General features: G+C 36.6%; 2 protein-coding genes across 2 annotated transcripts; one reads left to right on the plus strand and one right to left on the minus strand.

The window, feature by feature from the left end:
* Nucleotides 1-866: 866 nt before the first annotated feature.
* On the minus strand, nucleotides 867-14,234 carry LOC117328757 (cathepsin O-like; the record flags this gene model as incomplete). Its single annotated transcript, XM_033886283.1, is given in 8 exon segments — nucleotides 867-933; nucleotides 6,141-6,304; nucleotides 8,395-8,510; nucleotides 9,268-9,424; nucleotides 12,472-12,537; nucleotides 12,950-13,064; nucleotides 13,265-13,364; nucleotides 14,050-14,234. Coding segments are annotated over 8 exon segments (941 nt in total), but the record flags the coding sequence as incomplete, so codon positions are not given.
* Nucleotides 14,235-15,108: 874 nt separating this feature from the next.
* LOC117329953 (40S ribosomal protein S3-like) lies at nucleotides 15,109-23,530 on the plus strand. The gene is made up of 7 exons (XM_033888185.1): nucleotides 15,109-15,203; nucleotides 16,580-16,754; nucleotides 17,237-17,461; nucleotides 18,253-18,347; nucleotides 19,119-19,306; nucleotides 20,281-20,476; nucleotides 23,457-23,530. The coding sequence occupies exons 1-6, from the start codon at nucleotides 15,109-15,111 to the stop codon at nucleotides 20,472-20,474; spliced, it is 972 nt and encodes a 323-aa protein (XP_033744076.1). The 3' UTR covers nucleotides 20,475-20,476; nucleotides 23,457-23,530.
* Nucleotides 23,531-27,292: the final 3,762 nt, after the last annotated feature.

Consider the following 27,292-nt stretch of genomic DNA (forward strand, 5'->3'; position numbering starts at 1 on the left):
TCCCCTATACCTGTAAAAGTTAATTAGTGGAATTACAGAGTTGACACGTGTCCTCTTATACCTGTGAAAGTTAATTAGTGGAATTACAGAGTTGACACGTGTCCTCCTATACCTGTAAAAGTTAATTAGTGGAATTACAGAGATATTCACAGCACATGTCTCACACAGAAATACATGATTATATGACACTGATCCACCCTACTATCTATGACACTGATCCACCCTACTATCTATGACACTGATCCACCCTACTATCTATGACACTGATCCACCCTACTATCTATGACACTGATCCACCCTACTATCTATGACAATGATCCACCCTACTATCTATGACACTGATCCACCCTACTATCTATGACACTGATCCACCCTACTATCTATGACACTGGTCCACCCTACTATCTATGACACTGATCCACCCTACTATCTATGACACTGATCCACCCTACTATCTATGACACTGATCCACCCTACTATCTATGACACTGATCCACCCTACTATCTATGACACTGATCCACCCTACTATCTATGACACTGATCCACCCTACTATCTATGACACTGTTCCACCCTACTATCTATGACACTGATCCACCCTACTATCTATGACAATGATCCACCCTACTATCTATGACACTGATCCACCCTACTATCTATGACACTGATCCACCCTACTATCTATGACACTGATCCACCCTACTATCTATGACACTGATCCACCCTACTATCTATATGATTGATCAAAATGTAATCTACAATAAATCTGAGAAATATTGTGACAATCTTGTTTCCTCATGTGAGGTATATATACCTGTATTATGATTTACAGATGACTTACCACACATATTTTCTCCTATTTTGACGTGTAGATAACCGTTTATACCAAAGTCTGGTCCCCAGGAGTTCCTCACTATGTAGTAGGGGATGTCACCTGTCAATGAGGGACTACCAAGGTTAGCATGTAGCAACACATACAAATCTCCAATATAGAATGTTTACAAGACATACAAATCTCCTGTATAGAATGTTTACAAGACATACAAATCTCCTGTATAGAATGTTTACAAGACATACAAATCTCCTATATTATAGAATGTTTACAAGACATACAAATCTCCTATATTATAGAATGTTTACAAGACATACAAATCTCCTGTATAGAATGTTTACAAGACATACAAATCTCCTGTATCGAATGTTTACAAGACATACAAATCTCCAATATAGAATGTTTACAACACATACAAATCTCCTATATTATAGAATGTTTAATAATAATAATAATAATAATAATAATAATAATAATGGTTTTATTTGCACATTACAGGCCTCCAGCCCACAGTACCATTTCAATATACAATACATTTTTGACATCACATAAAATATATATACAATTGTAATATGATATAATTACATTTTTCAATGCTCAATATTTCATTTCATCTTGGAATTACACTGTACTTCAGTTAATTCATGCTATCTATAGACTATTCTGGTTTCACAAATGGATATTGACTTCTGTCTCTTAAAATGTCATATTAAGTTAAATGTTTGTTTTAATTGATCATGAGTAATTCCAGAATTAGTTATTTTACTGGCATAATGTCTGAGGACTATTATGTCATGGTTAATATTTCATATTTTACATCATTTGCCTTCTTAATAAAGATTGCAACATTTCTCAATATAAAGTTATCATCTGACCCGAGTAATTTCACCAAGTTACCTAGGGAAGGGTTTACATAGCACCAACGGGGAATGAATGCAACTCGTATATCCCTCAGTATTGGGCACTTCAACATAAAATGAAGTTCATCCTCCACCTCCTTAGAATTACAGATTTTGCACAGCCTCTCCTCACGTGGAATGCCTATTTTCCTACCTAGATCGATTTCTAGTCTGTGTGTGGAACAGCGAAGATTGGCAAGGGCATACCTTAAGGTGAACGACATGTTACTTAAATATTGCTCTGTCATAATATATGGTTTGATTTTGCAGTAAAAATCACACTTTGACGAGTTATGAATGTATTCTGACCATTTTTGTAAATTGATGTCACAGAGTCGACGCCTGAACAACTCCATAAATGTCTTGACATCACCTACATATTGGAATTGCCACACTAATCCAAAACCATTGCTAAAAAGGAGGTGTTTGATTTTGGTGCACCATGTAGTTTTCCCATGTTGATCCAGGTTGTGGAGCATCATATAACATTGTTTAGGGAGACGATTTTGGTCCATTTTGAATAGACGCAATAAGTACTTAATAGGTTTACACATGTACTTCACACACAACTCGTGACGTCCACACTCTCCAATGGCTATATTATTATTGGTGTTGATACCAGTACATAGGATCCATTTACAGAATCTTTGATGGACAGCTTCTATGTCCTTTTGGTATTCAGTTCCCCATATTTCAGCTCCATAGAATAGGATCGGAGAAATCATGGAATCAAATAGTTTGAATGCCACCTTGGGATCTCTTCTACCAAGTTTCACGAGACAACTTTTTACCATATTTAATGCCTTGGAAGCTTGTTGGGCAAGCGTTTTACATGCTTTACTCCATTTCAGACGACACGAGAAGAGAAGCCCTAGATATTTATAGTAACTAACATTTGTGATGGTGTTACCATTATAAAACCACTTTTCAGATGCTGAGAGATGTCCACCATTTTTAAACACAATCACATTGGTTTTATCCAAGTTGACCTTCATATTCCACTTCTTGCAGTATTTTGCCAGAATGTCAAGTTTTCTCTGTAGACCAATAACCGTATCACTTATCAGTACTAAGTCATCTGCGAATAGCAGGTGGGTTAAGTTTCGGAACACATCTGATACACAGATCCCTGTACGATACTCAAATTCCTCATTTAGCATGTGTGAAAGTTCGTTAATATAAATGGCAAATAGTAGTGGACTTAAAATACATCCTTGCCTCACTCCAGAACTACAATCAAATGGATGTGATAACGAGCCGTCAGACAGTTTAACTTCAGCCTTAACATTCGAGTACATGTCATAGAATGTTTACAAGACATACAAATCTCCAATATAGAATGTTTACAAGACATACAAATCTCCTGTATAGAATGTTTACAAACATACAAATCTCCAGTATAGAATGTTTACAAGACATACAAATCTCCAATATAGAATGTTTACAAGACATACAAATCTCCTGTATAGAATGTTTACAAACATACAAATCTCCAGTATAGAATGTTTACAAGACATACGAATCTCCCGTATAGAATGTTTACAAGAGATACAAATCTCCCGTATAGAATGTTTACAAGACATACAAATCTCCAATATAGAATGTTTACAAGACATACAAATCTCCAATATAGAATGTTTACAAGACATACAAATCTCCAATATAGAATGTTTACAAGACATACAAATCTCCTGTATAGAATGTTTACAAAACATACAAATCTCAAATATAGAATGTTTACAAGACATACAAATATCCCGTATAGAATGTTTACAAGACATACAAATCTCCTGTATAGAATGTTTACAAGACATACAAATCTCCTGTATAGAATGTTTACAAAACATACAAATCTCCAATATAGAATGTTTACAAGACATACAAATCTCCCCTATAGAATGTTTACAAGACATACAAATCTCCAGTATAGAATGTTTACAAAACATACAAATCTCCAATATAGAATGTTTACAAGACATACAAATCTCCCCTATAGAATGTTTACAAGACATACAAATCTCCTGTATAGAATGTTTACAAGACATACAAATATCCCGTATAGAATTTTACAAAACATACAATGTACAAATATCCCCTATAGAATGTTCCCAAGACATACAAATCTCCTGGTTTGTGTCTGTGGGGGTTTAACCCCTGTGGTTGTGTCTGTAGGGGTTTAACCCCTGTGGTTGTGTCTGTAGGGGTTTAACCCCTGTGGTTGTGTCTGTAGGGGTTTAACCCCTGTGGTTGTGTCTGTGGGGGTTTAACCCCTGTGGTTGTGTCTGTAGGGGTTTAACCCCTGTGGTTGTGTCTGTAGGGGTTTAACCCCTGTGGTTGTGTCTGTAGGGGTTTAACCCCTGTGGTTGTGTCTGTAGGGGTTTAACCCCTGTGGTTGTGTCTGTAGGGGTTTAACCCCTGTGGTTGTGTCTGTAGGGGTTTAACCCCTGTGGTTGTGTCTGTAGGGGTTTAACCCCTGTGGTTGTGTCTGTAGGGGGTTTAACCCCTGTGGTTGTGTATGTAGGGGTTTAACCCCTGTGGTTGTGTCTGTGGGGGTTTAACCCCTGTGGTTGTGTCTGTAGGGGGTTTAACCCCTGTGGTTGTGTCTGTAGGGGTTTAACCCCTGTGGTTGTGTCTGTGGGGTTTAACCCCTGTGGTTGTGTCTGTAGGGGTTTAACCCCTGTGGTTGTGTCTGTAGGGGTTTAACCCCTGTGGTTGTGTCTGTAGGGGTTTAACCCCTGTGGTTGTGTATGTAGGGGTTTAACCCCTGTGGTTGTGTCTGTAGGGGTTTAACCCCTGTGGTTGTGTCTGTAGGGGTTTAACCCCTGTGGTTGTGTCTGTAGGGGTTTAACCCCTGTGGTTGGGCCTGTAGGGGTTTAACCCCTGTGGTTGTGTCTGTAGGGGTTTAACCCCTGTGGTTGTGTCTGTAGGGGTTTAACCCCTGTGGTTGTGTCTGTAGGGGTTTAACCCCTGTGGTTGTGTCTGTGGGGGTTTAACCCCTGTGGTTGTGTATGTAGGGGTTTAACCCCTGTGGTTGTGTCTGTAGGGGTTTAACCCCTGTGGTTGTGTATGTAGGGGTTTAACCCCTGTGGTTGTGTCTGTAGGGGTTTAACCCCTGTGGTTGTGTCTGTAGGGGTTTAACCCCTGTGGTTGTGTCTGTAGGGGTTTAACCCCTGTGGTTGTGTATGTAGGGGTTTAACCCCTGTGGTTGTGTCTGTAGGGGTTTAACCCCTGTGGTTGTGTCTGTAGGGGTTTAACCCCTGTGGTTGTGTCTGTAGGGGTTTAACCCCTGTGGTTGGGTCTGTAGGGGTTTAACCCCTGTGGTTGTGTCTGTGGGGGTTTAAACCCCTGTGGTTGTGTCTGTGGGGGGTTTAACCCCTGTGGTTGTGTCTGTGGGGGTTTAACCCCTGTGGTTGTGTATGTAGGGGTTTAACCACTGTGGTTGGTCTGTGGGGTTTAACCCCCGTGGTTGTGTCTGTAGGGGTTTAACCCCTGTGGTTGTGTCCTGTAGGGGTTTAACCCCTGTGGTTGTGTATGTAGGGGTTTAAACCCTGTGGTTGTGTCTGTAGGGGTTTAACCCCCTGTGGTTGTGTCTGTAGGGGTTTAACCCCTGTGGTTGTGTCTGTAGGGGTTTAACCCCTGTGGTTGTGTCTGTAGGGGTTTAACCCCTGTGGTTGTGTCTGTGGGGTTTAACCCCTGTGGTTGTGTCTGTAGGGTTTAACCCCTGTGGTTGTGTCTGTAGGGGTTTAACCCCTGTGGTTGTGTCTGTAGGGGTTTAACCCCTGTGGTTGGGTCTGTAGGGGTTTAACCCCTGTGGTTGTGTATGTAGGGGTTTAACCCCTGTGGTTGGGTCTGTAGGGGTTTAACCCCTGTGGTTGTGTCTGTAGGGGTTTAACCCCTGTGGTTGTGTCTGTAGGGGTTTAACCCCTGTGGTTGTGTCTGTAGGGGTTTAACCCCTGTGGTTGTGTCTGTAGGGGTTTAACCCCTGTGGTTGTGTCTGTAGGGGTTTAACCCCTGTGGTTGTGTCTGTAGGGGTTTAACCCCTGTGGTTGTGTCTGTAGGGGTTTAACCCCTGTGGTTGTGTCTGTAGGGGTTTAACCCCTGTGGTTGTGTCTGTAGGGGTTTAACCCCTGTGGTTGTGTCTGTAGGGGTTTAACCCCTGTGGTTGTGTCTGTAGGGGTTTAACCCCTGTGGTTGTGTCTGTAGGGGTTTAACCCCTGTGGTTGTGTCTGTAGGGGTTTAACCCCTGTGGTTGTGTCTGTAGGGGTTTAACCCCTGTGGTTGTGTCTGTAGGGGTTTAACCCCTGTGGTTGTGTCTGTAGGGGTTTAACCCCTGTGGTTGTGTCTGTAGGGGTTTAACCCCTGTGGTTGTGTCTGTAGGGGTTTAACCCCTGTGGTTGGGTCTATATTTACCTGTGAGGTCGTAGCCAACGATGACAACTGCATGGTTGATGGTGGTGCCACAGTGATGCTGAATGATGCCACCTTGATAATTAGCCCACAGTGTGGCATCAACTGACACTGTCAGTGGCCCGTCCGACAACAACATAAGCATGTCCTGCTCGTTTTGTAGATATCTGAATGGAGGTATAAAATATTTACGGTAAAGCTTACACAGGATCTCCATTTTGTGATAGTGAGGAACAGCTAGAGTTACAAGGAAGGACATGTTATTGGTATCTAAAGCCATTTTGTAAAACTCAATCAGGTTATTTACCTACTTAAAATCCTTAAAATCTAATAATGTGAAACTTAACAGTCAATTATTACTATGAGTTGGGTGACAAAATATGTGAATGAACATCAAATCAATGAAATTTGATAGTATGATCCTATCATCAATAGTCAGTCAGTAGTACTAGGAGGTAAGAGTATAAATTTGTAATTCTCCAGAATATCAGAAACACCATTCTCAATATAAACTTCCGAGGGTAACAAAAAATACCTATACCAAGAGGCTGCAGCTAAGATATACTAGGAGGTATACTTACCAGTGACAGGTAAGATATATAGTTTACTAAGAGGTGTACTTACCAGTGACAGGTAAGATATATAGTTTACTAAGAGGTATACTTACCAGTGACAGGTAAGATATATAGTTACTAAGAGGTGCACTTATCAGTGACAGGTAAGATATATATAGTTTACTAAGAGGTGTACTTACCAGTGACAGGTAAGATATATAGTTTACTAAGAGGTGTACTTACCAGTGACAGGTAAGATACTTACCAGTGACAGGTAAGATATATAGTTTACTAAGAGGTGTACTTACCAGTGACAGGTAAGATATATATAGTTTACTAAGAGGTATACTTACCAGTGACAGGTAAGATATATAGTTTACTAAGAGGTGTACTTACCAGTGATGGGTAAGATATGTAGTTTACTAAGAGGTGTACTTACCAGTGACAGATGAGATATATAGTTTACTAAGAGGTATACTTACCAGTAACAGGTAAGATAGTTTACTAAGAAGTGTACTTACCAGTGACAGGTAAGATATATAGTTTACTAAGAGGTATACTTACCAGTGACAGGTAAGATATATATAGTTTACCAAGAGGTGTACTTACCAGTGACAGGTGAGATATACATGTATATAGTTTACTAAGAGGTGTACTTACGAGTGACAGGTAAGATATATATAGTTTACTAAGAGGTGTACTTACCAGTGACAGGTGAGATATATAGTTTACTAAGAGGTGTACTTACCAGTGAAAGGTAAGATATATAGTTTACTAAGAGGTATACTTACAGTGACAGGTAAGATATATAGTTTACTAAGAGGTGTACTTACCAGTGACAGGTAAGATATATAGTTTACTAAGAGGTGTACTTACCAGTGACAGGTAAGATATATAGTTTACTAAGAGGTATACTTACAGTGACAGGTGAGATATATAGTTTACTAAGAGGTATACTTACCAGTGACAGGTAAGATATATATAGTTTACTAAGAGGTGTACTTACCAGTGACAGGTAAGATATATAGTTTACTAAGAGGTATACTTACCAGTGACAGGTAAGATATATATAGTTTACTAAGAGGTATACTTACCAGTGACAGGTAAGATATATAGTTTACTAAGAGGTATACTTACCAGTGACAGGTGAGATATAGTTTACTAAGAAGTATACTTACCAGTGACAGGTGAGATATATAGTTTACTAAGAGGTATACTTACCAGTGACAGGTAAGATATATAATTTACTAAGAGGTATACTTACCAGTGATAGGTGAGATATATAATTTACTAAGAGGTATACTTACCAGTGACAGGTAAGATATATAATTTACTAAGAGGTGTACTTACCAGTGACAGGTAAGATATGTAGTTTACTAAGAGGTATACTTACCAGTGACAGGTGAGATATATAGTTTACTAAGAGGTATACTTACCAGTGACAGGTAAGATATATAATTTACTAAGAGGTATACTTACCAGTGACAGGTGAGATATATAATTTACTAAGAGGTATACTTACCAGTGACAGGTAAGATATATAATTTACTAAGAGGTGTACTTACCAGTGACAGGTAAGATATGTAGTTTACTAAGAGGTATACTTACAAGTGACAGGTAAGATATATAAGATATATAGTTTACTAAGAGGTATTCTTTCCAGTGACAGGTAAGATATATAGTTTACTTAGAGGTATACTTACGAGCGACAGGTATAGTTGCTGACCTTGACTCCTGTTGATGAAGTTGGCAAAAGCTTACAGTAGTCGGACTCATCTGTCAGAGGGTAGTCTTTATCAGAGACCAGGGGAACATGGCTCTGAAATAGGTAATTACATATAGTAGTCAGTATTACTGGCCAGGGGACATAACTGTGTATCACTGGCTAGGGGACATAACTGTGTATCACTGGCCAGGGGACATAACTGTGTATCACTGGCTAGGGGACATAACTGTGTATCACTGGCTAGGGGACATAACTATGTATCACTGGCCAGGGGAGATAACTGTGTATCACTGACCAGGGGACATAACTATGTATCACTGGCTAGGGGACATAACTGTGTATCACTGACCAGGGGACATAACTGTGTATCACTGGCCAGGGGACATAACTGTGTATCACTGACCATGGGACATAACTGTGTATCACTGACCAGGGGACATAACTGTGTATCACTGACCAGGGGACATAACTATGTATCACTGGCCAGGGGACATAACTGTGTATCACTGGCCAGGGGAGATAACTGTGTATCACTGACCAGGGGACATAACTGTGTATCACTGACCAGGGGACATAACTATGTATCACTGGCCAGGGGACATAACTGTGTATCACTGACCAGGGGACATAACTGTGTATCACTGGCCAGGGGACATAACTGTGTATCACTGGCCAGGGGACATAACTGTGTATCACTGACCAGGGGACATAACTGTGTATCACTGACCAGGGGACATAACTATGTATCACTGGCCAGGGGACATAGCTGTGTATCACTGACCAGGGGACATAACTGTGCATCACTGACATATGGAAATTAACACTTTCATACCAACAGTTGATTACTCACATCAACAAGCCACTGCATGGCAGCACAGGTGTCGCCACCTGTACATCCTGAGTTGTACATTGCACAGTCTATGATTTCCTGTACACTAAGGTCTGGGGGTGGTAAGTGTTTCTGTATGGCATACATGCTCTCCGTTAACTCAGCTGTACTGAAGGCCCTGTAATATATTAACTCAGCTGTATTAAAGGCCCTGTAAAATATTAACTCAGCTGTACTGAAGGCCCTGTAATACATTAATTCAGCTGTACTGAAGGCCCTGTAATATATTAACTCAGCTGTACAGAAGGCCCTGTAATATATTGATTCAGATGTACAGAACACCATCTATCAATCAAACATTGTATTTAAGTAAACATTAACCAGTAAAACATTGTATTTAAGTAGATATTAACCAATAAAACATTGTATTTTAGTAGATATTGACCAGTAAATCATTGTATTTTAGTAGATATTAACTGGTAACACATTGTATTTTAGTAGATATTAACCAGTAACACATTGTATTTTAGTAGATATTAACTGGTAACACATTGTATTTTAGTAGATATTAACCAGTAACACATTGTATTTTAGTAGATATTGACCAGTAACACACTGTATTTTAGTAGATATTAACCAGTAACACATTGTATTTTAGTAGATATTGACCAGTAACACACTGTATTTTAGTAGATATTGACCGGTAAAACATTGTATTTTAGTAGATATTAACCAGTAAAACACTGTATTTTAGTAGATATTAACCAGTAACACATTGTATTTTAGTAGATATTAACCAGTAACACACTGTATTTTAGTAGATATTAACCAGTAACACATTGTATTTTAGTAGATATTAACTAGTAACACACTGTATTTTAGTAGATATTGACCAGTAAAACATTGTATTTTAGTAGATATTAACCAGTAACACACTGTATTTTAGTAGATATTGACCGGTAAAACACTGTATTTTAGTAGATATTGACCAGTAGAACATTGTATTTTAGTAGATATTAACCAGTAAAACATTGTATTTTAGTAGATATTAACCAGTAACACATTGTATTTTAGTAGATATTAACCAGTAAAACATTGTATTTTAGTGGATATTAACCAGTAAAACTTTGTATTTTAGTAGATATTGACCGGTAACACATTGTATTTTAGTAGATATTAACCAGTAACACATTGTATTTTAGTAGATATTAACCAGTAACACATTGTATTTTAGTAGATATTGACCGGTAACACATTGTATTTTAGTAGATATTAACCAGTAACACATTGTATTTTAGTAGATATTGACCGGTAACACATTGTATTTTAGTAGATATTGACCGGTAACACACTGTATTTTAGTAGATATTAACCAGTAAAACATTGTATTTTAGTAGATATTAACCAGTAAAACATTGTATTTTAGTAGATATTAACCAGTAACACACTGTATTTTAGTAGATATTAACCAGTAACATGTTGTATTTTAGTAGATATTGACCAGAAACACATTGTATTTTAGTAGATATTGACCAGTAACACACTGTATTTTAGTAGATATTAACCAGTAACACATTGTATTTTAGTAGATATTAACAAGTAAGACATTGTATTTTAGTAGATATTAACCAGTAACACATTGTATTTTAGTAGATATTAACCAGTAACACATTGTAATTTAGTAGATATTGACCAGTAAAACATTGTATTTTAGTAGATATTAACTGGTAAAACATTGTATTTTAGTAGATATTAACCAGTAACACATTGTATTTTAGTAGATATTGACCAGTAAAACATTGTATTTTAGTAGACATTAACCAGTAACACATTGTATTTTAGTAGATATTGACCAGTAAAACATTGTATTTTAGTAGATATTGACCAGTAACACATTGTATTTTAGTAGATATTGACCAGTAACACATTGTATTTTAGTAGATATTAACCAGTAAAACATTGTATTTTAGTAGATATTAACCAGTAACATGTTGTATTTTAGTAGATATTGACCAGAAACACATTGTATTTTAGTAGATATTGACCAGTAACACACTGTATTTTAGTAGATATTAACCAGTAACACATTGTATTTTAGTAGATATTAACCAGTAAGACATTGTATTTTAGTAGATATTAACCAGTAACACATTGTATTTTAGTAGATATTAACCAGTAACACATTGTAATTTAGTAGATATTGACCAGTAAAACATTGTATTTTAGTAGATATTAACTGGTAAAACATTGTATTTTAGTAGATATTAACCAGTAACACATTGTATTTTAGTAGATATTGACCAGTAACACGTTGTATTTTAGTAGATATTAACCAGTAAAACATTGTATTTTAGTAGATATTAACCAGTAACACATTGTATTTTAGTAGATATTGACCAGTAACACACTGTATTTTAGTAGATATTAACCAGTAACACATTGTATTTTAGTAGATATTGACCAGTAAACATTGTATTTTAGTAGATATTAACCAGTAACACATTGTATTTTAGTAGATATTAACCAGTAACACATTGTATTTTAGTAGATATTAACCAGTAAAACATTGTATTTTAGTAGATATTAATCAGTAAAACATTGTATTTTAGTAGATATTAACCAGTAACACACTGTATTTTAGTAGATATTAACCAGTAACACATTGTATTTTAGTAGATATTGACCAGTAAACATTGTATTTTAGTAGATATTAACCAGTAACACATTGTATTTTAGTAGATATTAACCAGTAACACATTGTATTTTAGTAGATATTGACCAGTAAACATTGTATTTTAGTAGATATTAACCAGTAACACATTGTATTTTAGTAGATATTAACCAGTAACACATTGTATTTTAGTAGATATTAACCAGTAAAACATTATATTTTAGTAGATATTAACCAGTAAAACATTGTATTTTAGTAGATATTAATCAGTAAAACATTGTATTTTAGTAGATATTAACCAGTAACACATTGTATTTTAGTAGATATTGACCAGTAACACATTGTATTTTAGTAGATATTAACCGGTAAAACATTGTATTTTAGTAGATATTAACCAGTAAAACATTACTATTTACAATCTACAGTGTATATAAGCACTCTGTGATATTAGGAATGTTTCCACTATTTTAACATTTTTAAGATCTGTTGTGGTATTTTAAAACAACACACTATAAATGTGCATGTTTAGTACATATATCCCCAACAACACATACCAGCATCCACCACAGCTATTTTGGTTCTTCACTGGACTCACGTAACTTTGGTTCTTAAAGTTCCTCCTGATGAAAATAATATAATACTGTAATAATTTTAGGACAGTACAGATGTATAAAATCAGTATCATTAGATTTGTTTTTGGTTGTTTATAATTGTTTTGATATATACATTTTTTCTTATTGTATATTTCTTGTTGTCAACTAAACAGAAATCTTCAGTCACATATCATGAGAACCTTTTCTCTTATGCACTGTACCTATGTTTTATTGACCGATAAAATAAATGCTGTTTTGGTTATAATGACATAAAACTGACTTACCATAAAATAGCATGTTTTGTTTTATGATAAAACTGTTTGGTCTATATACATGACCATTGATATTTAACTTTAGGTGTTTAGCAGGCTTTTTAGTCAATCTAACAAGCATACTATTGTACACCTTTGGTTTTCGTCATATGTAAAGGAATACCAACCAGTCCAGTTTCTTGGGTATATTTAAGGAGTGGAACTTTTCTGGTTGCGTTACATAACCCCGGGCCCTCAGGGGATGGTGAACATGATGTGGCTTCAGATCAGTTAAGTAAGATGCTGAAATAACAGATATGCGGCAGTCAAATATGAGGTTCAACATTTTTCTGGAGTCAACATGAATGAACTGAAAATCATTTCTGTAATAAAACATCATATTTTGTCTGTATGATATTTTAGCCATGTCAAAGTGAACTGGCTCACAGCATCTCAAGTTGTCTTAAGTAAGTTAAGAACTAAACTGATTTTAAAAAAAATACCTTTGAATTCCTCTGGTGTAAGATCTGAAAATTTGTTGATTCCATACCAAGCAGATGACTTGTTTTGTTGATTCAATTTTTCAATTCTGATCAAATTTCCCTGAAAAGAATCATTGAAGACACTTCATACTGTACATTCAGATTTAATATTGGAATGTAATATCATAGAAACTGTACCTTATGTGTGTGTTATGTAATATCATAGAAACTGTACCTTATGTGTGTGTTATGTAATATCATAGAAACTGTACCTTATGTCGTGTTATGTACTATCATAGAAACTGTACCTTATGTGTGTGTTATGTACTATCATAGAAACTGTACCTTATGTGTGTGTTATGTAGAAACTGTACCTTATGTGTGTGTTATGTAATATCATAGAAACTGTGCCTTATGTCTGTGTTATGTAATATCATAGAAACTGTACTTTATGTCTTTGTTATTTATTATCATAGAAACTCAACATCTTATATCTTATTATGCTTCATTTATTTAGTTATCTAGATCTAACTTATTTTAGTTTATTAATTGTCTTTTTACAAATTGTCCTTACTATTGTACGAACACTATGCTTAAAATAACATCACTTGCATAAATGTAAATTAGCAAATAGTGCAATAAATGCTAACATTATGTCCATTACTGATAGCTTTTCATCTGAAAAAAAGTCGGTAAAAAACTTTTAAAGTCGAAAATGCTCATGTCCGGACTAGCCGTATCGAGCATTATAGTCTCGTCGGTCAGAAGATTGAATCTGTGTACCGTTGCGGATACAAAATTAATACCTTAAATATATTAAATCTGGTATGTAACTCATCTGGATGGTTCACGTAAGACTTCTTGAATTGGTCGACATACTTTAAAAACGTATCAAATATGTCAATTCCCACAGCAAATCCAAATAACAAATATATCGTGAAAGCGAAAATAGGATTCCACATGACTTCCGTATTTTCGGAACATTTCTGGGTCCACTATTGTGTTCTATTGTGTGAAGATACAAAGTGTGTACCCTGAAAATTTGGATTGCAAAGTTGACAGCGACAGTCTTAGTCTTCAAATGCCATCGATATATTCGTTAACTATATACGAATAAATAGCTATGTTTAGCTTCATGTGATAAAAAATAGTACATTTAATCTTGGATTACACAATGATATATTGGTAAACATAGCAAAAAGGATTGGTCACAAAGATAGAATGAGTGTGGTAGCTACATACATGTTAAAACACTGGGTAATATGGGCCCAAGAATTATAAAGGAAGCTAGCGAAAGTTTGGAGTGTAAATCTAGTTCTGACTTATCTTTTTACAAAGCATTAAATGGTGTAAAATCAAGAAAATATGTTTCGATATAGCAAGGTTGAGCGGGGGGTACGTAATTTCGCACACTTTCATTATGTATTTGAATACATTTCAATCAAATTAATATCAAATCGAGAAAGAATACCTCACATTGTTTAAAGTTAGATGAACAAATGCTTCGTAACATGCAAATGTGTAACCGGATATGCGCACACGTATCACTGCGCATGGGGGATGTTGTTAACTTGTATTCATTTCTGAGTTTGAAGACGATCGGGAACGTAATTTCGCACACACATCTAACTTGTTTAATTTTGTTGGTAAAAATATTTTTTTAACCATTTTGTAGACAAATAACATCCTAAACTAAGATTAAGCCCAATGCAATGATTAAAATAATCTTAAAAAAATACTTGCTGGATATTTAATATTTAATCACCCGGTATCCATTTTATCGGATGAGAGTCGTAATATTTTTTTTTTTTTTTTTTTTCAAAACGAACCTAGGCCCTAAATCAATATGAAAAGATATATCTAAAATGGCTAAAATTCGACGAAAGTCTGGCATCAGTCACCATATAAACAAAAAGCACAGTCTTCGACCACTTGGGGGAAAAGAGCAAAAAATCGACAGGTGTGCGTATTTACGTACTGTGCGAAACCCTTGCTCTACAGTTATTTATCAGAATAGGTTACAATTTGATATCAAATTTAAGGCGGAAATCATGATACATTGTAAACTATAAAGTGAATGTTATTTTAAACACGTACTTGAAAAAAATGCGTTTATTTCATGATTAAATGTCAAGGGACATCAAGGATCTGCTCTGGTGACAAGTCAAAATTTTCTTTTTAAATGTTTTACCTCATTTTAAAGGGAGAGACTACAGAAATAAAACAATGAAAAGATGATATGTCGGTCTGTTCGTTTTTGAGTTATGGTGGATCAAAGATTAGAATTTGACATGATATTTGATTTTATGTGAATTCTGCTGTTTTTACCATACACACAACAAATCAAAGCAATATTTTAAAAGTGTGTTATCGGATATGTATGAATGTTTTTAGAATTGACAAACCTAGTTTATTCTTTTTAGATTTAGAAGTTAGATTGACCTAGCCAATTATTTCTTTATGTATGAATGTTTTTAGAATATTGACAAACATGGTATATTCTTTTTAGATTTAGAAGTTAGATTGACCTAGCCAATTATTTCCTACCAGAATAACAATTCATGTAACCCATACCCCTGAACTTTTAAGTATAAAATACCCAATTTTTCACCATTTTTGCTAGATTTAACTGCTGACTAACTTTTTAAGACATTTTCCAGATCAAATGGGAAAAAGTAGCTCTTTCTAAAGCATATAAATATAAAAATGGGGAGTCATTGTGCTTACATTTGTCCTGAACTAATATTGGTTATTTTTCAGCTTTTCGGTGATACATACGGAAAATAATATTAAAAGAAGAAGACTTTTTTCTCATAAATTGTTTGTATTATTTTCAATGTATTGAACATTGCGAAGTTTTAAACCAAAAATGAATTAGAAACATTCAAAATTGCCAACGCAATGATGGTTTAAGTGAAAACAGTTGAGTCCAAAAATGTGAAATTTGAGAGAGAGAGAGAGAGAGAGAGAATAATTATTTAAAAAAAAAACGTACTAAAACAATATGATTTTTAAAAAGTACCTCAAATACATAACTATCCGGGACTTTTATAACTTATTATATGTCCATATATGATTGTACGAAACTCGTAATACGGGATAAAATACAATGTTAGTATGAGAACAATCTACGTTAAAAAGTGGGAAACGCTCGGATCACAGCGGCCTTTTCTTATCACTAAGTACAAAAAAAAAATGTAGTACTTCGAGCTACATAGACAAATATTATTTCCATGTGTCTTTCACAATAATCATTATATAGTTTAGAGTTAAAAATGCAACACGAGATTATCTGGAAAATATAACAAAATACATGTATATGAATAATATTTGAAGACAGTGTCCAGTAAAAGCCGTTCATGAAATCCAATATATTGCAAAACCTCCGGAACTGATCGGTGAAGGGTTTAAATCCCCCCGACACAATAGAGAATTCGGAGTTCGGAAGTACCTCTACTTCCTCTTTAAGCCTTTCAATATGGCGGCCACGCAAGGTAGCAAGAAAAGGAAGGTTAGAATCTACTTTTACACCTTCAAATACAGGTCCAATAAAGCTTAAACAGCATTTCGAGAATAAACAATGATTTATCTATATAATGACTGATATTACTTCGATGGATGTCACCATTTAAGGCAGATTGAGACCGATTATATATGGCATGTCATGTTGATCCTAACACACTCGTTTGACGTTCAGAAGAAACGTGATGTTATTGCAAAATCTTCCATAACGATTCACTTACAGATACGATTTTAGTTGATTGGTTGAGGTTGCTAAATCTTTTGTGTAATTCAGTGAATTTCAGAAATACCACGGCTATGATATCGGCCTGTCGAATAGTTGTTTTGATTTTACACAAATGGGGAGATCCAGTCCAAAATGATGAGATATATTAAATATATGACTTAACTAGTTAATGAAATATAGCCTTATCACACTATTCTAGGTTATATTCATATTTGAAAATTAAATCAATGTTCTGTCCATTTTAGTTCGTAGCTGATGGTGTGTTCAAGGCAGAATTGAACAACTTCCTTACAAGAGAACTTGCCGAAGATGGTTACAGCGGGGTAGAAGTACGCGTCACACCAACCCGTACAGAAATTATAATTCTCGCTACAAGGACCCAGAATGTCCTCGGAGAGAAGGGACGCAGAATCAGGGAGCTTACCTCTGTTGTACAGAAACGATTCAGCTTCCCAGAAGGAACTGTTGAAGTATGTTCAATAATTGATTTGCAACTTATAGCTTTGGAACACTTAGAAGTGCATTCTCTCAGAGAAATTTATACCAGCTCCAAATTTAAACGCGCTTTAAACATGAAGAAATTGTATACTGAATACCATAGTGGAACTAGACATGTCTAAACGCCAGTGGTCAGGTTGGTCAAATGTAATTGGAGGGAAAATGCATGACAAGGCTGGAACTCAGTACTCGAAACAGATACTCTAATTATAACCATTTAAGCTACAAGACTACCGGCCTTTACCATGTTCAGTTCTGCTAAAATACAAATATCAATACAGCAAACACAACAGGAAATTAACTATAAATAATATTTAAATTACATTTTGTGTTCAATGTAGAACTCATATCCTTAATTGAAAACTTATATATAATTAACTATAACTGACTATGCACAAGTTTATTAGTTCTTTTCAGAAGTCATATTTAATCAAAATTACTGGAAAATTAATCTTTGAAAGTAAAGAGAAATAATTTTGTTAAAAGTGATTTCAATGGGATAGAAACATTCAATAGTGTTATGATATTTTTTATGGAGTTCACATGAAAATGAATACAGTGTTGTGGACTCGGATCATGTCAATGTTGAATTGTTTGTTGTTGGCTCTGATGTTGATGTGAATTTGTGGACGCGATATCAATGTTGATTTGTAACAATAAACACTCGAAGCATGAAACTGAAAAGGAAAGTATTTACTAATGCTGCAAGAACGGATCTAGCAAGTTTTTCATTCATTTATCAATGATCTACATTTGTCCTCAGTTGTATGCAGAGAAGGTTGCCCAGAGAGGTCTGTGTGCCATCGCTCAGTGTGAGTCCCTTAGATACAAACTCATCGGCGGTCTCGCTGTCAGGAGGTGAGTAATCAGAGGAGGTTCTCTGATTTGCTATGTTGTTAAAATTATCAACACAAGTTGGCAGATGTTTTGGGAATGGGACCCTATTCTTATATTACAAATGTTTGTTGACTGAAAATTGGGAAAATAGCATCAGTGTGTTGAGGGTTTATAATGCAATTAATTTGGAAAACATGAAAATTTAATAAAGCCAATGCGTAATTCATGTTTCACACTTGGTTCATGAATTGATCCATTTTCATAGCAACATGAAAAAGGCAGAAATTTCTTTAACACAGTAAAAAACCATTGCCGACTGGAACAATTAAGGTTTAAGCTGGGAAAATATGTGGCTGTGAATTTTATAGGTCTGAGTGTTACCTGGAGATTTTCATTGCCGTGACAAATATTGTCACATGCTATGACACCTGTTGAAAATTTATGGAGTGTATTTACTAGGATCTCCTTCATGAACCTTAAGGGGGCTGTGCAGTAATCTTGTAATTTCTGATTAACATGTGAACTGCACAGTAAAAACTTTTTTCATAGGGATGTTGGGTGGGGCACGCATATTTGAAAGTTTAACATCTTGAGGAATGGCAGTTGTTAGTGGACATTGTCAAGGAATTAATTGGGAATTGAGAAAAAAGGAATTTTTTACATTCAAAGAGAATTGATTCACATTTGATTGTCAATTGAAAATAATAAAACGTAATAATTTCAACACAAGACTAAGATGTACTATTTCTCTGTGTGTTTGTTGAACTTGAGTTGACCTCTTTTTGATTTCAGGGCATGCTATGGTGTGTTGAGATTCATCATGGAGAGTGGCGCCAAGGGATGTGAAGTTGTTGTGTCTGGCAAGCTGAGAGGTCAGAGGGCAAAGTCCATGAAGTTTGTAGATGGTCTTATGATTCACAGTGGAGAGCCCATCAATGATTACGTAGACACAGCTGTCCGACACGTACTCCTCAGGCAGGGTAGGTCATGTGCCAGTGTTCAGCTTAGACTGAATATATATAAATTTCTCAAATATCCAATCATAAAATTTACTGTTTAAGTAGAGTTCATCTCCTAATCTGATTCCAGTATTATGATACTAATGAAAGTTAATATGGTTATGTATAGGCATTGTTTTGAACTAGTTATCTGCCCTTTGTGAAATCCTTAAAATTGTACCAAAAGTAAACAACAAGATTTTTGATGTTCCCATTGAAATTACCAATGGTAAGAAGATAGCTAACAATTATCAGATCACAATAATAAAACTGGAAGACTTTCTTCTTTTTGTGGAAAAAATATTGTTTGATTACACAGACAAAACTGAAGTGTTAAAAATTCAATAGGGAAAAAGATTTCTGCATGCATTTTAGCAAGGTTAAGTAACAAAATGACTTGTCAATGGTCACTTTATTTCTTATCTAAAATTGTACATGGCTTTTTTTCAATTTTACATAGAAAGTTAGAAAAAATCAGCCATATAGGAGCATTTCGGGAATCTGAAAGTATTGTTACAGTATTGTTTTATTACAGCCCATCAACAATTTGTGTCAGTATCACATTTCAAAGACAAAGTCTTGTCTCATCATCATTAAAGAAATAGCTACTGTGACAAAATGTAAAAATTAAATCTGGTTTCCTTCCTGAAATCATACTTTTTGTTTTCAATTTCTAGAATTGATTTAAATTGAAATAAATGTAGATGCAACATTTAATGCTATGGCATGATCTCGGCTAGTTTTCATTTCCATCACATGAAAAACTAAAACCCAACTCTTTGAATTGCTAAATATTGAAGGAAAAAAAATAGCATTCTGTGGCAATATCGTAATAGTCTCTGGACAGTCGCAATAGAAATTTTACTATCGAAGTACTATCTTCATAGCTTTTTTTGGCCTCCAAAGCCACCCCCTAATCAACACAGTCGATTAAGTCTGGTCATTTGACTTTACAGGTGTACTGGGTATTAAAGTAAAGATCATGTTACCATGGGACCCCAGCGGTAAGATTGGTCCCAAGAAACCACTGCCAGATCATGTTAACATTGTGGAGCCAAAGGAAGAACAGACACCTGCACAACCATACAGTGAACAGAAGGGAACCGCCAAGCCAGGGGCACCCGAACCAGCCCAAACTCCACAGGCGTGAGGGTAAGTGTAACATAAACAAGTCTGGGACATCTGAACCAGCCAAAACACCACAGACATGACCTGTACATACGTAAACAAGTCTTGGACGTCTGAACCAGCGAAAACACCACAGGCGTAACCTGTACATACATAAACAAGTCTGGGACATCTGAACCAGCCAAACACCACAGACGTGACCTGTACATAACATAAACAAGTCTGGGACATCTCAACCAGCCGAACACCACAGACATGACCTGTACACAACATTAACAAGTCTGGGACGTCTGAACCAGCCCAAACACCACAGGCGTGACCTGTACATACGTAAACAAGTCTAGGACATCTGAACCAGCCCAAACACCACAGACATGACCTGTACATAACATAAACAAGTCTGGGACATCTGAACCAGCGAAAACACCACAGGCGTGACCTGTACATACGTAAACAAGTCTAGGACATCTGAACCAGCCCAAACACCACAGGCATGACCTGTACATAACATAAACAAGTCTGGGACATCTGAACCAGCCCAAACACCACAGACACGACCTGTACATAACAAACAAGTCTGGGACATCTGAACCAGCCCAAACACCACAGACATGACCTGTACATAACATAAACAAGTCTGGGACATCTGAACCAGCCCAAACACCACAGACACGACCTGTACATAACAAACAAGTCTGGGATGTCTGAACCAGCCCAAACACCACAGACGTGACCTGTACAAACATAAACAAGTCTGGGACGCCTGAACCAGCCCAAACACCACAGACGTGACCTGTACATAACATAAACAAGTCTGGGATGTCTGAACCAGCCCCAACACCACAGACGTGACCTGTACATAACATAAGCAAGTCTGGGACATCTGAACCAGCCCAAACACCACAGACATGACCTGTACATAACATAAACAAGTCTGGGACATCTGAACCAGACCAAACACCACAGACGTGACCTGTACACAACATAAACAAGTCTGGGACGTCTGAACCAGCCCAAACACCACAGGCATGACCTGTACACAACATAAACAAGTCTGGGACGTCTGAACCAGCCCAAACACCACAGACATGACCTGTACATAACATAAACAAGTCTGGGACGTCTGAACCAGCCCAAACACCACAGACATGACCTGTACATACGTAAACAAGTCTGGGACATCTGAACCAGCCCAAACACCACAGACATGACCTGTACATAACATAAACAAGTCTGGGACATCTGAACCAGCCCAAACACCACAGGCATGACCTGTACACAACATAAACAAGTCTGGGACGTCTGAACCAGCCAAAACACCACAGGCGTGACCTGTACATAACATAAACAAGTCTGGGACATCTGAACCAGCCCAAACACCACAGACATGATCTGTACATAACATAAACAAGTCTGGGACATCTGAACCAGCCCAAACACCACAGACATGACCTGTACATAACATAAACAAGTCTGGGACATCTGAACCAGACCAAACACCACAGACATGACCTGTACATAACATCAACAAGTCTGGGACATCTGAACCAGCCCAAACACCACAGACATGACCTGTACATAACATAAACAAGTCTGGGACATCTGAACCAGCCCAAACACCACAGACATGACCTGTACACAACATAAACAAGTCTGGGACGTCTGAACCAGCGAAAACACCACAGACATGACCTGTACATAACATAAACAAGTCTGGGACATCTGAACCAGCCCAAACACCACGGGCGTGACCTGTACATAACATAAACAAGTCTGGGACATCTGAACCAGCCCAAACACCACAGACATGACCTGTACATAACATAAACAAGTCTTGGACGTCTGAACCAGCCCCAACACCACAGACATGACCTGTACATACATAAACAAGTCTGGGATGTCTGAACCAGCCAAAACACCACAGACGTGACCTGTACATAACATAAACAAGTCTGGGACGTCTGAACCAGCCAAACACCACAGACGTGACCTGTACATAACATAAACAAGTCTGGGATGTCTGAACCAGCCAAAACACCACAGACATGACCTGTACATAACATAAACAAGTCTGGGACGTCTGAACCAGCCCCAACACCACAGACATGACCTGTACATACGTAAACAAGTCTAGGACATCTGAACCAGCCCAAACACCACAGACGTGACCTGTACACAACATAAACAAGTCTGGGACGTCTGAACCAGCCCAAACACCACAGACGTGACCTGTACACAACATAAACAAGTCTGGGACGTCTGAACCAGCCCAAACACCACAGGCATGACCTGTACACAACATAAACAAGTCTGGGACGTCTGAACCAGCCCAAACACCACAGACGTGACCTGTACATAACATCAACAAGTCTAGGACATCTGAACCAGCCCAAACACCACAGACATGATCTGTACATAACATAAACAAGTCTGGGACATCTGAACCAGCCCAAACACCACAGGCATGACCTGTACACAACATAAACAAGTCTGGGACATCTGAACCAGCCCAAACACCACAGACATGACCTGTACATAACATAAACAAGTCTGGGACATCTGAACCAGCCCAAACACCACAGACATGACCTGTACACAACATAAACAAGTCTGGGACATCTGAACCAGCCCAAACACCACAGACATGAACTTAATATAATGAAAAGAGTATCGATATACATCTGACAGTAATTCAATATGGGTGTGTTAAATATTGGTGTTCAAAATTCACCTACCCAAATTGTTCCAGTTTTATTTGATAAAACACAGATTAATTATTGTAGCTATTAACTTAGGTGTCGGACAAAGTGTTTGGATGTGTTTTTTGTATTGACAATTGTCAAAGTGGGAAAAATAGCAATATTGATATTTTTGTGTTTGATTTGAGAGATTGAAATATTGATATAATTGTTTTATATTAGAAGAATTAGATAATATTGATTAAGGATAACAGGATTTTGATTAAAGATAACAGAATTTTAATTTCCTTTTTGTTCTGTTGCAGGTCTCCTCATCACAAGAAGATGCTATTTAAGTAATTGTGATGGACTTCATGTAAAATAAACATGTGAAGAGAAATATTGTGTTGGTATAATTTCTGGATAAAAAATCTGTCTCGAGAATAAACCAAGGTAGTTTAACTTTAGTTTCATCTACCTGTTTAAAGGAAAATCTGGGTGAAGTCAAAGAAGAATCTTGACTGTAGCAAAGGTATGTCTGACATTCCAGACAAGTAAGGTAACGGAAAAGAAATCTAAGGTAAAATACTACACGTTTCAGATTATTTGACTCCATATTCAATAAACAATTCATATACTGGTGTCTATGGGCAAAGGAAAAGAAAATTCTTCCAGAGTTCCAAATTTATGTACGGCAGATTTCCAGTCTATATCTGGAAATATGCTGCATGTGTAGCCTTGAAAAACCCTTGATTTACTTTAGGCATTGAAAAGTTCTTGAATATGCCATTATATGTTCTATATTATCTAATTAAAAGTATTTCTTTTTGATCCTTCAGTTTAAAGATTTACAGTTACTGATCAAAGATTAATTGTCCCCTCCTGATGGGCGAGGGGATGTAGGGATATTCTTGTACGTACGTGACCAAAGAACATCCTCGCTCTGCTGGCTTCAGTAATGGTTTCTGTCTGAAACTTCAACATCTCTTATACGAGTTCAGATTTCAACCACCAGGGGTTAAAAATGAGGCAACTATAAATAGATTTTCAACATCCTTGTTCAGCTTCATCAATGATCCTGTTGAAATTTCATGCACTCAAAAGCCATATCTCTTATATTACTAGATTGAATATTCATACACTGCCTACACTACTATATCTGTCAGAAATTATCCGTCCATCTTCCAGAGCTACGTTGTCGAAGCTAATATCTTAGGAGTTAGCGTTTCAACGACATGAAGTGAAAATTAAGGTCATTGTTACAATAAATAGATTTCAAGGTCCCCTTTACACTTTCAACCTCTTCTCATTAACTAACAGGCCTAGGGACATGATATTGAGCCAGTTGCATGCTGAAGACTCCGTATCATGCGGAGATGAAGAGCTACCAAGTTGGTTCAAATAGATGACCTTGACCTTTGTTCAAGGTCATAGCAGTCGAATATGCTAAACTCTTTAAATGACTTTGATAACCAAGTGGCCCAGAGAGCCAATATTAGGTTTATAGCATGCTGTGATGAAGGGCTTTCAAGTATGTCCAAATGGATGACCTTGATCTTCGTTCAAGCTCATAAGGTTCAAATATGCTTAAATCTTTTAGTCAACTTAATGATAACCAAGTGGTTAACATACTGGGATGAAGTGCTACCAAGTTTGTTAAAATGGATGACCTTGACCTAAATTCAAGGTCACAGGAGTTGAATATGCTAAAACCTTCAATAAACTGATCTATAACAAAGAGTTCCAGAAACCTGAATATGACCCTCTTGCATGCTGGGAAGAATGGGTACAAAGTTTGTTCAAATGAATGACCTTGGCCTTCATTCAAGGGGGAAGGGGGGGGGGGGGGGGGGGGGGGGGGGGGTAATAGTGGCGGCAGTTTAGCGCCAATATCAAACTGATAATCTCAGCAAAATGGGTGAATCCAAGCGAAGATGAAATGAGAAGTAGGGAGCATCAGTCGGTGCAAAACATCGTTAATGTTAACTGTCTTCTCTTCATAAAAAAAATCCCTGAAAAACATAATTAGGGTATTGAAATACAAAAAATGTAGCTTATTATATTTTTTGATTAGCTTGTACATTATGTAAATGGCGTAAAACCCTGGGACATAAGTCATTAACAGATATCGGTTTTCTCAATTTAGAAAATTTCTCTCCTTAGCTGGGCATGTAGTAGCATTTCCCACTCATTCCTTTAGTCAAAGTTTGCTTAAATATCGGCCTTTCTGGGTTTTTTAGCTCACCTGGTCCAAGTGGTTGATAACATGGAAAATATAATGTATGATTACTGATATTCCGTTGTAATATGTTTTTATATGTATTTTTGAGAAATATTTACAGATATGGACATAGAGGCTTTTAGCCTGCATCCATTAAATTCCATTAAATTCCATTAAATGTAGCCATATATCGACAAGATCTCTGAAGAGTTGAAATGGGAATTATTCGACAGTAACTTACAGAGTTACTGACCTTTGTGATAATGTTACATTTTGCAGTGTTGTATGTTGTATAAAGGATGTGAACCCCTTTGGGGCCAAGAGGGGTAATATATCAACAACAAAAAACTAAGATACTTTTTCTTTTTCAAGAATGGTTTTAATCCACCTGTAGTTTGAACCATTATTGGGAGAGGCAAATATATCCAAGTGAGCGATGCGGCCCACTGGGCCTCTTGTTTTTCAGTCAAAACAAATCATAAAGTGATTGGCAAACGTAAATTAACACGAGGGTTGAATTTCTTCAATTTCCATTTTGACACCTAAAATTTCCCCAATGTCTGGTGTCATTTTTTCTGTACTGATGGAATGACGATGAAGTATGCCTGCTGTGTCATTATTTTTCAATGTAACCACAGGCGTCTGCTTCTGGTTAGTATTACTAGAAAACAAATCGACCCTACTCATACAGGTGATACAGTAGGAGTAGGGCTAATATTTTGTTCTACTCATACTAACCAGAAGCAGACTCTTTGTGATTAATTACCAATAAGATTTATGCTTGCTCAAAGTGAAAGTCAAGTGGGCTCTGGTACTGCAAGTCGGCTAAATGAAACCCGACCAGTCTCGCGGACTTAACACAAGAGATACGTGTATGCAAACGAAATCATAATTGTATGTACAAATTAGCAAATTCAACGAAAAACAGAACGAGATTGTGTTTGAGAGTAAAAACATGTCTCCCCCCCCCCCCCCCCCCCCCCTTTCTTGAAATTGATTTATTCTGATGTCGTCACCTTTCTGTTCAGTCCTACTCAACCAGACTCTTCCATTTCTGCCTCCTACTAGCATATCGTCAAACGCAATTATGTCCTTATGTAATTTTAATCCTACCCCATCTAGCGGCGGAATTTATTTGTGAATAAAATGACAACAATTAATATAGAATAACGACCTAACCATTGTAGGCAGATTATGTATTTCTGTTTGTGAGGGAATGAAATGCATCAAAAACAAAAAAGGATTACCGTTGTTTTGAAGTTTCTTTCTTCGAGTCGGTCAAAATGGCAGATGTGTGAAAAATATACGGAACTGTATTAAAATATAGGATAGTAATATAACTATAGAGAAAAATATGCTTCCACAATGGAGAAATATTTACTATTTTTAATCCAGAGACCTGTTTTTTTTTTACAATATCACAGTAGACAGAACTTTTTGATATAATCCGCAGTTTGTCCGTCTGTGTCTATCGGAATTACTTCCCTTTGGCCGAGAAAGCAGTGTGCAGGTCTAGTGTTAACATTTGCCATGTTGCGATAAATAAGTATAATATAGCTGTGATAGCTAGGTCTGGAGGACGGACGGACGATTTCCGACAGCTTTCCCCGAAGCATAGACAGGGACGTTTTATTTGTAATATACCGACTTTATCTGAGTACCGTAACCCCTGACCGTAGATACAGTAGACTACTGTACATAATGTAGGTAATCCCTAACATATAAATCACGTGATAGCACTGTGTAGTCTTACTGAACACAACACGTATACTTATTTTATAAAACAATTTTACCCTTCATCTGTAATTTATCGATTGCCCTGGTTTGGTTACAATGTCGGGATTCTTTGTTGTTTTCGCTGTCCAATATCTGAATGGAATAAACGGTGTGATTTATTGAATGGATATTGTTCAAATTTGATATTTAGATTAATTTCAATAA

Source organism: Pecten maximus, chromosome 6, assembly GCF_902652985.1.
Source record: "Pecten maximus chromosome 6, xPecMax1.1, whole genome shotgun sequence".
Classification (NCBI taxonomy): domain Eukaryota; kingdom Metazoa; phylum Mollusca; class Bivalvia; order Pectinida; family Pectinidae; genus Pecten; species Pecten maximus.